General features: G+C 39.8%; 1 protein-coding gene across 1 annotated transcript in view; it reads left to right on the plus strand.

Moving 5' to 3' along the window:
- Window positions 1-13,588, plus strand: part of MAN1A1 (mannosidase alpha class 1A member 1) — a gene marked incomplete in the record, with an annotated part of 195,065 nt that overhangs the window by 2,779 nt on the left and 178,698 nt on the right. The window contains 1 exon segment of the mRNA XM_014591346.2: window positions 1-515. Within this exon segment, the coding sequence (XP_014446832.1) occupies window positions 1-515 (515 nt within the window).

Genomic DNA, 13,588 nt, shown 5'->3' on the forward strand with positions numbered 1-13,588 from the left:
GGTCGGGCCCCGCCGCCTTCCGCCTGACGGAGAAGTTCGTGCTGCTGCTGGTGTTCAGCGCCTTCATCACGCTGTGCTTCGGAGCGATCTTCTTCCTGCCAGACTCCTCCAAGCTGCTCAGCGGGGTCCTGTTCCACTCCAACCCCGCCTTGCAGCCGGCCGCCGACCACAAGCTCGGGTCCGGGGCGCGCGCCGAGGACGCGGCGGAGGGGCGAGCCCGGCGCCGCGAGGAGGGTGCGCCTGGGGACCTGGCGGCCGCCCTGGAGGACAACTTGGCCAGGATCCGCGAAAACCACGAGCGGGCTCTCAGGGAAGCCAAGGAGACCTTGCAGAAGCTGCCCGAGGAGATCCAAAGAGACATCCTGCTGGAGAAGGAGAAGGTGGCCCAGGACCAACTGCGTGACAAGGCGCCATTCAGGGGGCTGCCCCGGGTGGAGTTCGTGCCCCCAATCGGGGTGGAGAACAGGGAGCCGGCGGACCCTGCCATCTGCGAGAAGAGGGCAAAGATCAAAGAGGTGAGTGCACTGTGCCAAAAATCCCTCCCAACAGCCCCAGTTTTCCAGAGAGGCAAACCCTTGGAACTCTTGACTGTAGGGGGAGATGCAGGTTTTCCCCTTCTACCAGGTACTATGTCAAAGGCTCTTTCATTTCCCTTTTTCTCAGAATCGTAGTAGATGGGCCAATCAAGATCTGAGGTTGAATCTCATTGCTTTTTGGCAAGCTCAGGTGAGCATAAGCCATAGGAGGCAGGTATAAATACATGGGCAGGTGATTTATAAACCTCCTTCACTGCCACTACACAGTTAATGGTCGCTTAATCGTACCTGAGAACAGTGACAGTGAAGGTAATAAATAGCTTCCCTAAAAAGGCTTAAAGGGGGCTTTAAAATGAAGCTTGGATGTGAATGCAAAGCATCAATCACGTGTGATAAAAAGATTCTAACAGCAAGCCAGCACACCCCGCCTTCAGTCATGTGGCCCCATTCTGCCAGGTGGCCTTCTGAGTGTACCTGCAGCCTGGAAAGGTGAAACTTGAGAACTCCCCATCAGAAGGGGCATACTATTTACTTATAAAAAAAAAATAAGAAAGAAAGAAAATGTAAAAAGCCAGTCTACTGCCTCTTACATTTCAAGCGCACAGTCAGAAAAAGGATATTGCATGTGATGCAACAGGTTTTGCCTCCAGTAGCAGCTCAGTGATGACATACTTAATCTAAGACAAACAGGGAATGTGATAAGTCTTTTGTAATTTCTTCCTCATAATTTTCAGTTAGAACTTGTAAAATGTAATTAGTTCATGACTAGCTGAAAACTGGAGGGGATCTTAAAAATCACCAACTCGTCATTTTAAAGATGAAGTCCAAGGGCTCAACACTCCAGAGAACCAGTTAGTGACCAAGCCAGATCATGAAGTCCAAAGGCAGGACTTCCTCCCACTCACCTGTCACCAAGTTCTCTGAGGTCGTGCCTTTTTCTAGAACTAGAGGAGTCCTACTCAAGACACATTGTCCCGTGTTTTGATTGTTTTCTAAAGTACACTATGAATGAAAGTGATAGTTTTCCATTTACAAAGGTAATGCACAGAGTCTCTGTGAAAATAAGTTCTGTGTCTTGATATTGGGATCAGGAAAGGGAGCTCCCTGATCCCACTTTTCAGACACTAATCACAATTTTGAGGTGATGAGGCATTTGTCTTCAGTGGTTGCAGAACCAACAGCTCGATTGTCATAGGATTTGTGACCTTAGTGTAAGACCAGATGCATTTTGCTAAACTGAAATTTAGCAAGTTAAAGTGGATTTGGGTCCCTTTCAATTTACTCTGGGGGAGGGATGCCTTCATCCCTCCTGTGCAGATAGATAGCTTCCTCCGCAGTTCATCAGCTTTTCTACTTCTTTAAGACCCCTCTTCAGGCATAGACCTCTCCCAAACAGGGGAGAATGGATTCTACTCCTCTAGATAACTTCTTTAGCAGTCTCCTTTCTCCATGATATCCTGTCAGTACAACCAACCAGGAAAGTGGAACAAAGCTCTACCTCTTAGCAAACATCCTCTCATTCTGCTCTCACGGAGTCCTTAAAAATAGCCAAGCAAAGCCATCAGAAATTAGCGCCAAGGATCTGTATTTGTGTTTCCCTTAAATGTGGAGAGTGTAATCCACCCATGTCAAGACTCTAAGTTCGTGGGAACTGCCAGTTGGTACAGATCACAGCTGTCCAAGGACAAGAGTGTAAGTACTACAGATGTATAGGTGTTCAAAAGCAGTTGGTCCTGACAGATAGTGATTCCAAGTGCATTGAGAGCACAAATGGTTGAAAGAGGCAATCAATTCAGGGCAGCAAATTAACAGCATGCATATCTATTCCTATTAGATCCATGCTATCGCTGTCTCTAAACCAAAAGGTTTTAATTAACAGCATAAAGAAATTTATGTAGCCTCTGTGTAAGTGTAGGTGCTAAAATATTAGATGTTTTGAAATGGCCCAATCTTGCATAAAGTGGTAAACGAGATGTGGTTTTTAAAATTCCACGTTGCTGTGAGAACCCAAAAGAGCCAGCATCATTAGCTGCAGTATTTAGTCAAAAGCAAACAGGAAGAAATAGATTATAAATTGATTGTAGTTCTTCATCTTATTGGTTCAGGCAGATGTATTTCTCTATAAACCAAAAAAAAAAAAAAAAGTAACTCATGCTCTTCTAAAATTATACTGTAATGTTTGGTTTCAGAGAGGAAAGAATTGTTGCTTACATGAATAGTTCACTGGACTTTATACATTTAGATTCAGTTTCAGGTACCACTGAGGACTCCTTGTCATGGGCCAGTGGATCTTTGCCTTGGTTTTTGTTCTTTATGGTTCATATATTTTCTAGTTCTCTTTACGCTTAGATTGTCTATCATACTTGAGTGCACTTATAGTTAAAATTGAGAAGATACAGGCAAGTCTAACATGTTAGGAACTTGGACTGTAACTTGAGTCAAACTCTAATGTTGTAAATTTGGTCTAAAGGCAGTCGATATTATTTTTAATATTGCTGACACAATTTTGTTACTGGTACTGCAGTAAATTTTAACAAATTTGTGTTTTAGAGAGGTAGTCTTAATTTCAAATAGGACATTGCCCAGCACCCTACACAAAATGTTATCAAATGCTTTATACTAACAATTTGATCGATAGTAAATCTCTGATAGAGAATTTTAAATTAAAATTAGAATTTTCCTCCCTCCACTTCTGTAAAAACATGTAAGTTAACCTTGTAAATAAATTAACTCTACACATTCCTAGAAAGTGATAATGTATACATAGTGCATATTTATTTTCATGGACTTGGTCTTTATTTTTTGTTTGTTTGTTTGTTTTTAGCTGCCATAGGGCATATGCACTTGCCAGAGAGAGAAAAAAATGACAAAGCACATCCCAGTTTGATTTTCTTAAAATTGTACTTAAGCTGTCATTAACTTTAAAAAGCAATATTTGGGCCCAGGCAGCCACATGATGGTTGAGGTGGCTGGATCCCACAGGGCTGACTGCACAGTTTGAGTCTCAAGTCAGCAGCTTGAAAAACATGTCAGGTGCCTGTGTGTGTGGACAAAATCCTGAAAAGAGGGAGGAATGGAAAAGGGATTACCCTGTGAACATGCCCCATTGGGGGAGCTTTCTCACTTTCTCTCTCTCTATGTGCCTCTCTCTGGTGAGTGCACATGCCCTCTGGTGAATTAGAAAAATGGGGTACAGAGTTAAAATAAGTCCATGGAATTTTTTAGAAAGAAGAATCCATTTCCTCCCTTACTTTACCCCTTTTTGAAAATTGAGAATATTATAGCTTTTAAAAAAAAGCCTACACATCCTACCTGTACTGTCCTTAGGAGAGTGTCCTAATCCAGTTTGGAGGGTGAACAATTTTATTTTCCATTTCCTGGAACTAAAGAGAATCCTGAGTAACCGGGGCTGAAGATAGTTAAATAGTCAGCGAGGATCCTCTTTCCCACTGGATTCTCCAGCAACCTAGGTGGGTTGGGAGTGTGTGCAAGTTGGCAAACCTGGGTCTTATCATGGATGGCTTTAAGACTTAGCTGTGGGATCACAGTCATCTCTGTCAGTTCCACAGAATATGGCTTTCTTTTTTTATTCCAAACTGATTTGCATAATAAATGTAAAGAACATTTTCATATTGATGGCTAATAGTTAAAGTATATCTTTAATATATAGTATGTTAACTTTAGGTATGTAGTCTTGAGTACTTTGAAACTTAACTCTCTCATTCATTTGTATGGGTAATTTGGGCATGAAGAATAATATTTACAAAATAATAAAGCCATAATGTGAAGACCTGACCCTAGAAGCTTAAATACCACTGAGTTGTTTGCTAGTCTGCAAGTCTTCCCCTCTTAACTCACCCTGTGCACTCTTTATACGAATATAGGCCAGGAGATGGCCCACTCCACCAAGGGGTCCTTCCCCAGAGCAGAGAGGGCATGGAACGTTTGCGCAGGCTTCTCTCTTTAACAAATAGATGGGTAAATTAATATTTCAGCAGTGTAAGTACTGAAGTAGATGCTGACTGTCGAACAGTAATATACAAAAGCAAGAAAAGATTGTTAATGGATAGTTAATTATATTCAGCTTAATTTTCTGTCAGCTATTGAAAATTTCTCCAAGAGGAATATTTTGTCATTTTCTTATCAGGCAACTAAGACTCATTAAAAGAGTTGTATATAGGACTTAGAACCTAGTTAAGGATGTGAAGAAAGGTTTAAAAGCTGCATTTTGCATTTTTGAATCAGTGCTTTTATCTGTATTTCTTAGGTGAGCTAATAAAATAAACTGAACCATCTTGAGAAATTTATCCTAGTATTTCACATGTGTAAAAAGTGCCTTTATATGAGAAGTTTTATTGTAGAACTTATACATTTGAATTAGATTATTCTAAAAGTTACGATAGTACAAGTTACATCATTTATTTCATAGGGTATGGTAGTACAAATTTTTTATTAGTGAGAATTTTATGCATCTGTCTCCAGGTCAGAGGGAAGAAATACCCAAGTATCTATGTGAGGCACGGGGGATAAGTGTACAAGGTAGATCAGATAGGTCAGAATTGCATAGCACTGCTTATGTCCCCTAGCCCAGAACACCTGTGGCCTTTTAATTTCTTTATAGCTTACAAAATCATAAATATATATGTGTTTGTCCACGATGAGTTTTGATTGATCAAAATAGGAGCAGCTACTCTGGGCTCCAGAGATACTGTGAAATAATGGGAACAAAATAGCTCTCTAAGTAGATGACAATGATAACAGAGAAACCTATGACTGACAGTTTACAGCAGAAATTCCTTATTTGAGGAAAGTAGTGGGTCACTGGAAAAGTCATGATGTATTTTCCTATGTTTTTCTATGCAAAAATGTGTCATGACTTTTCCAATGATCCAATAAATCCCCAAATTTCCCCCAGAGTTCTTAACCTAGTGCCTTACTTGGCATTCAGTAATTGAACTACCTCTAATTCTCCGTCCTCTACGCCTCATTCTGCTAAAAGGCCCTTTACACAAACTCTACAAATTATTTTTTTCTGTTAATAACAACATGCCATAAAAATGATCTTTAAATCTCTGATCTTTAAAACCAGCCATATGCTCCAAGTCATAAAGTATTGTAGCTGGGTGAGACCTTAGAAATAGCTCAGCTCATTCATTTTACAGTAGAGGCAACAGAGATACAAAGATCATTCTAGAAATCACATCATCAGCTAGTGGCAGAGCTGGGCTGAGAAGGAAGTCCCAGCCCTCAGTGAGTATTGCTCGCTATCCCACACGTGGCTCACCTACTAAATAAGACTCCAACGTGTATAAATTGACTGTCCATACGCATTATTTATATGTAAAGTAATACAGGGCAAAGACATACAGGGCAATTCTGTTGTATTAGCAATTTTATCTCATATTAATTTTTAAGTTAAGTATCGTAATTTAAAAAATCTTGGGACCACCAGGTAGTGTAGTGGCTATGTTGCTGGACTCCCATGTAGCTGACCGCAGTTCGAGCCCCGGCCCTGGTGGCTTAGACTCACACTGGGTGCATGTGCGTGTGTGCCCAAGATCCTGAGAGGAGAATGGAGAAGGGATTGCAGTGTGGCCATCCCTCCTGGGGGTGGGGGTGGGGGATGATTTCTCGCTTTCTGTCTCTCTGTCTCTGTCTTTTTGGCAAGCGCACGCACTCTATAGCAAAAATCTCTCCAAAAAAAGAAAAAATAAATCTTACTAGTGGCATGATTTAGAAAACTTTTGTTTAGAGGTTTTTGCCTTAGTCATATGTGGTCACTGGAGAGGGAGAGAGACAAAGACAGAGGGAAAGCGAGGAATTATCCCCCGGGTGAAGGCCATACCACAATCCCTTCTCCATTATCCATTCTTCTCCTGGGATCTTGGGCACATACACACATCTGGCCTGGTTTTCAAGCCACTGGATCTGAGACTAGAATCATGGTCGGCCATGTGTGAGTTCAGCCATGTAACCACTACGCCATCTGCTGGCCCCAAAACCTTCTTTTTATAAACTTTCTTTCTTTAACAATAAAGAAAAGACAAAGACAGATGCACTTGACACAGTATCATCATACTCTGATCTCTCCCCCATCCCAGCTTTGCCAACCAGGCAGGATCCGGGATGCTGTGTGCTCAAGTCAGCCTGGGATCTGATCTTAGATTTGGCTTACAGCATTGCAGAGTGGTGCCCAACCACCTGTGCCACTGCAGCTCAGCTAAGAAGACTTCTAAAAGCTACCCAGGGAAAGTTTGATATGACGTCTTTTTCTAAAGACCTCTGTCGGGAGCAGAGGCATTTGTAATCATTCCAGTGAATACTCTTTACAAAGAGAAGTGGGGAACAAGAAGGATGAGGAGAGGGTTTCTGTGTATACAAAAGGTAGGTGGGAAGGAAGACACTCAGAGAAGAGGCGTGTGATGGCCTGGGGAGCTTTTTCAAGCTATAAATGTATGTACTCTTTGGACATTGCATATAGATAACAGAAGAATTGACAGCTAGCTGAGGACTTTTTTTTTCTTTTTTAACATACTAGACATACATTTAAAACTCACTTCTGTCTATAGACTGTTCTGTCTACTCAAGTAGGTGGTGGAGATTCTCTGTTTGAGTGTCCTTACCTGTCTCTGTTCCATTCATTTGCAGCAATGTCATGATTAGAGGGTGGGTTCTGAACTCTGATTACTTAAGTCTGAATCTGCTTTGGGACTTTTGACAAATTACTTAATCTCCCAGAGCTTTAGTTTCCTCATTTATAAAATGGGGATGATAATAGTACTCACTTCACTGGATTCTGAGGCTTAAATGTGACTGTCCACAAGAGCATACAGAATGGCATCAGGCATTCAGTGAGTGAGTGCTCAGTAAAGGTTGTGCTGTTTTTGCCGTTACTGGTCATCACTCAAAGCCACCAAAGCCAATTCACATTATTCCATATACTGTTTAACCAACCAGGGAAGTGAGTAATGAAATCTCAGTAGGTTATCAAGAATAGTTAAAAGTAACTTTTAATACTTAAAGGAACACATTGTGCACCTTCTTTGTATATATATTTGTCTTCGGCTTCTATACTTCAAAATACGTGCTGAGGAATTAGTTGTCTCTTGCTCATAGTCAAATGTGCTTGTTCCTGAAGTATCATCTTCTCATAATGTTCACAGTCTAATTACTACCTCTTTAAGCATTGATGTTCCCTAAAGTAGGAAGAGAAATTGAGTAAAGTGAATTTTAACTGTGCGGTCTTTGGAGAAATCTATTTAAGAAGTGAGAAGAATATTATCTTAGACTTGGTAAAAATTACAGAATTATGATCAGTTCTATAACCAGAGCTCAATCTATCACCTGCTAGTCAAAGTTTGCAGAAATTCATTCTATTTTGTAGCTCATTAAGTTTGGCCTTTTTGAGAGTTTTGTATTGAATTTATGTTTATTAGGGTTTCAGGCCCAGAAGGACTTGTGAGATCTGGTGGCCCAGTACTTATTTTATATATGAAAAGTGGGTCCCTGAGCTGTGACTTTCTGAGAGATTGCCTCATGTACAAAGGACAGAGTTAGGAACTGCTTCCTAGCACCCAGTCCCCCATCAGCCTGTGATATCTTGATTTTAATGACAATACGTTGATTGGAGACTGGCTGCCTGGACTGTCCCTCCTCCTCTGCCCTGAACAGATTCACAGCCAGAAGCCCCACAGAGACCATCTCAGAAGGAAATGAAACTTCTTTGCCTGTGAAGGTATTGGCTGAGAAGGCAATACTGGCTAATTCCTTTGCTCCTGAGAATGCAGTGGCACTGTCCCACCCCCTGGGAACTGATAAAGACTTCTGTGATCCTTAGGTACTTGAAAGAAAACCAAATGAGATTAAGACTTAAGAGCATTTAAAAGTCACAGCCCTCCTTTCTGTCATGAAGACTTTGGCAGTTGCTTTAGGTACATTAGAGCCCAGCAGTCCTGCAGATAATCCAGAACAGAATAATAAAATTAAAAGCACATGGATCCTTTGTGTTTATTTGACTTCTCTGTCTAGAATGGCTCCTTCACCCTCACTTTTCTGTTCATCCTTTTTGTCTCTGGCTGTTAAATTGATCAGAAATCCAGTCCCTGAATAATTCTACTACTGTCCCATCAGTCACTCTACTTCCTTCATACAGATGATGCCTAGACAATATTATATTATTTATTTGCATTTTTATGTATTTACTTGTGAGTCTGCATTACATTCTCTTGCCTCCAACCCTTGCATGAGAGCAATTAGTGTGCATGACTTAAAGTGAGAGAAACCATGCGAAAGAGGGGAAGAAAACCTGATGAAGGACACCAAGTTCTGAAAGAGTGATTTAATAGCCAAGCAGAAGAAAAACCTTCCCTTTATTCATACGTGTACAGGGTTAACTAGCTCTGGACCTTGCCAGAATAGGACCTAGAAATATCTGTTGAATGAATATATTACTCTTTTTTATAAAATTGCCAGAGAACACGTGTGCTTACCAGAGAGACAGAAAAAGAGAACCACTCCCCGAACACCAGTAAGACATGGTCATACAACAATCCCTTTTCCTCCATTTCTTTGTCCTATCAGGATTTTGGAAACACACACACACACACACACACACACACACACACACCATTTTTCAAGCCACTGGGCCAGGGTCCAAATTGTGGTTACTATGTGAGATCTGGTTTTATATCTATAGCCCCTAACTACTGCAAAAGAGGGGAAGAAAACCTGATGAAGGACACCAAGTTCTGAAAAAGTGGTTTAATAGCCAAGCACACCACGCTCCAAAAGGAATCTTTGTTGCCACGCTGGTGGGGAAGCCTGTTTGCCAGTGCTAAAAGTTTATGGGGAAGGGTGTGGCAATAATTGATGTACACAGGCCTCTTCTAATGACTATGGCTGAGAAGTGAACTCAAGCCATCCAAAGACCACAGGCTATATCTCTGGAGTCTCCATTCTGCCAAATCTTTCCTCACTGAATGGTCATTTCAAGTTCCCTAAGGAACACTTGATTTTTCTGAGTCTGAGAGACAGGAAGCCAGGACTCCTGGCCCATAGTAGGGGTGACTTGTCCAGCTTTCTTGGTTTGATATTTGGGACATGGTTGTCTGTCCCTAGTTCTTCTTTTACAGCAATATTTGCTTGGACTACTAAAATGGTATGTTTCCTACTTAATCTCTGTCTGGGAAGAAGGCCTGTGGAATGATTATGGCAGCCCAGGGGTGTGTACCCAGTATCACTATCTCATTCCCAGCTGCCTGAAATTTTATCACTAGAGCCTCCCTTTCATAATTTATTGCTTCTTAAAGGGTGCTGTTAAAGATACTGGGTTGTCAGGAAAGTCATGACACATTTTTGCATAGAAAAATATGCTGTAGGTCACATGTACTCACCAGAGGGAGACACACACACAAACAGAAATAGAGAAAGTGAGAAAGTAAGAAAGCAAGCTGCCAAGTGTGGGACTCAAACTGCAATTGGCCATGTAGGTGTCCAGCACCTTAACTACCGTGTCACCTGCCAACCCCACGGTATCTTATATTTTTAATCTGTCTTACCTTTGGTCAGCATTTTCTCCTGTGCTGGTTGACTTGTTACATTTACTTGTGAGTTGTGTAGAAAAAGGAAGTATGTTTCAGAGGCACTGTACTGGAAAGAGGCAGAGCGTGGAGGCCTACAAAGTGGGATACTAGTGGGAAGGGATCTAGCAAGCTGGCTGGAGGGACCTGGGCTCCTAAGGGAGGCAAAATCCTGACAGCAGATAACAGTTTCATAAGAAAAAGCTTCAACAAAATTTACTTCTCCCCTGGGTTGGACACTTAGGAAAAGTATTCTTTATTAATAGTTTTTACCAAACACTGAGACAACCTATTTTCTGTCACCTAAGACCCAGCCAACTTCCATTAGCTCATCTGAATTTTTAAAGTTACAGTTGGGATTTTTCATCAGGTATTTGAGAAAGATGTTAGACTCCTGGAGATCTGGAAAAAGGAGAAGAATATTTCTCTTTCTGGAACTCATCTAGATGGTTTCTTAATATTTTAAGACCATAGTTAAATATAAAAAAATTCCAAATAGAATTTTAGAGGTGATTTTTAATAATCCCAGAAAGTAGCAAGTCTTAGAAACCTGAATGCTTAAAGAAAAATTGACCGAAAGGACATCAGAAGATTTCATAGCAATATACATTTTTAACGTTTGAAGAGGCAAGCTAATCTTTTGGATGTCAGAGACCTTTAGTATTTGAAATAAGATATATATGTATTTTGTATAAGGTATTTTATTTTTAAATAAAAACATGATTTGTTTAGAAAGTTTGGGCTCCAGTTGTCTTGTTTGCTATCTCCTTCAAATTAAGTATTTTTGGTCATGTTTTTAAGATAGTTAAGAGCTGCATGTTTCTAATACATTTATATTCTGACCTTGATTAGTTCATAAAAAGTCTGCCAAATGCCAGAATTATTAAATTGGCATTGAGATTGTGTTAACATGATGAATAATGATGGACATAAATGTACTATATTATTTTTATACATTGTGGTTTAAGATGGTAGTAATTTTAGAATATTTGGGATGCTGTTCGCTGAGACATGTTATTTTTGTAGTCCACCAGCAGTGTTGCATATGATATCTAGTCCACTGCAGGTTTTTGGCTCATAATTAGGAATGCCCTAGCAGTCCATATTGTGATTTAAGGAGTTATTAGCCCAAGTCAGCAATTTTATGAAGCATTCTATTTAAGAAGTGTAAAAGGAACTTTATGTGGTAAAAAGGGTATTTTATAATTGGCATGTGTTTAATACATTGTATACATTCACTTATATTAAGTACTTTGGTTAGTCTTCATTATTTGGTTCTCCTGGGGTTACTTAACATAGAATGTGTAATGAAGAACTCAGAAGCTTTAAAAAAGAGAGAAGAATTCGAAGAACATAAGAAATGAAGATGATTTATTAACTACTGTTGAAAGCTGCTGTAGCAGTTAGGGTGAATAAAAATTATGATTTATTAAGTATTCTATCAGTAATAAGATAAAGCCATAGTGTAGAAGTACTTCTCTTTTTTATTATTCCAAGAATACAGAATTTATGTGACATCAGTTTCATACTTATCAGTATTTTCCAGAACTGTCATGATGAGGGCAGAAGAAAAACCTTCCCTTTATTCATACATGTACAGGGTTAACTAGCTCTGGACCTTGCCAGAATAGGACCTAGAAAATATCTGTTGAATGATATATTACTCTTTTTTTTTTAAATTGCCAGAGAACACATGTGCTCACCAGAGAGACAGAAAAAGAGAACCCCCCTGAACACCAGTAGGACATGGTCATACAACAATCCCTTTTCCTCCATTTCTTTGTCCTATCAGGATTTTGGAAACACACACACACACACACACACACACACACACACACACACACCATTTTTCAAGCCACTGGGCCAGGGTCCAAATTGTGGTTACTATGTGAGATCTGGTTTTATATCTATAGCCCCTAACTACTGCACTATGGGGCTGGCCCTGAATATACATTTTTGTACACACATGTCATTGGGAGTTACTGGGGTTAAGTGTGACACTCTTTTAAGTAATCACATATTCCAAAAGTGATGTTCACTCATCTAGGGAGCCCCTTCTTCCCTGTGTTCTCATGGGCTGCAAGCCAGTGTGTTTAGATGAGGGGATTTCATTCTATTTTATTTTTTACAATAGTCAAAAATCATTCAGATTTAGATCTATTGAGTAAAGAGTAATGAATGTAGAAAATCTCTTTTCCAGCTTTTAAGTTGTTTTTAGAATGATTTATAAAATACAAGGTATTCATTTTCTCATGTAACTTGTAAACTTGAAGGTGGTTCATACAAAATCTTCTGAGCAACTATAACATCATAGAAATAAATGTAGATAATTGTGAGATTCTTTTGAGGGCAACACTTACGTGAATATAAAAGTTATGTCATTTTGTTGAAAAGTCAGTCTACTTTATATCTATTTTTCATTTGGGTTTCAGGTGTGAGGTTTTAAAATTAGGTAGGATCCTCATTCATTTCTATCTATTATTACCTAGAGTAGTGGACTGTATTTAATAAGAGCTGTCATTTTTCTTATGTTTCAATTTTATACATGATATACCTAATTGAAGTTGGTTTGGTTTATTTATTTCCATCCAAGCAAAATTTTTTGAGAGATAAAGATGTTTCAATAGGTATTGCTAACTGTACCCACTGAGATGAAAAGTCATTGATTAGGTATTATTTTCCACTAGAGAAATCAGAACTTCATAAACATTTTCCACTGTAAGAAGGTGTGATATTTTGAGAACCTTCCTTTTCTGTTTCCCAGTGTAATATTCTATCTCCTGAAAAGCACTGTCTCATATAAATAATTGCATGGTAGAGAGGCTCGATGGATTTTATGAATTTGCAAATAGCCTCTTTTCAATTCTGCAGGTTACTATTAAATTAATCTTCATAAAATCTCACTTCTCTCATGTAGTCCAACTCAAAGGTTTTAGTGGTTCTCCATTTCTCACAGACCAACGATTCAAACTTGAACCTGTGTCAGAATCGCCTGGAGGGTGTGTTGAAATGCACTCAGGGTTTCTGATTCAGTAAGTCTGGATGGGCTCCCAGGTGAGGCCAATGCTGCTGGTCCAGTGACTTAATGACATGTTTTAAAACCACTGTTCTAGAATGAAGTCTCTCTCTCTCTTAAGTCTATTCTCTTTGCTATTTGGAAATATACATTATTGACCATGGTTGCCATGCAGTACAATAGATCACTAAAACTCCTTCTTCTGGTCTGACTGAAACTTTGTACCCTTTGATCGACACCTTTCCTTTCCCCATTCCTCCCTCATCCCCCCAGTCTCTGGCAACCCCTTTTCTACTCTGTTTCCACTTTCCCAGGTCCCACATGTAAGTGAAATCACACAGTATTTTGTCTCTTTGTGCCCACCTTATTTCGCTTAGTCTAACATCCTCCAGGTCCACCTGTATATGTGTAGCACATTTTCTTTACCCATCTATGCACTGATGGACACTTAAGTTGCT

Source organism: Tupaia chinensis, unplaced genomic scaffold (assembly GCF_000334495.1).
Source record: "Tupaia chinensis unplaced genomic scaffold, TupChi_1.0 Scaffold000563_1, whole genome shotgun sequence".
NCBI lineage: Eukaryota > Metazoa > Chordata > Mammalia > Scandentia > Tupaiidae > Tupaia > Tupaia belangeri.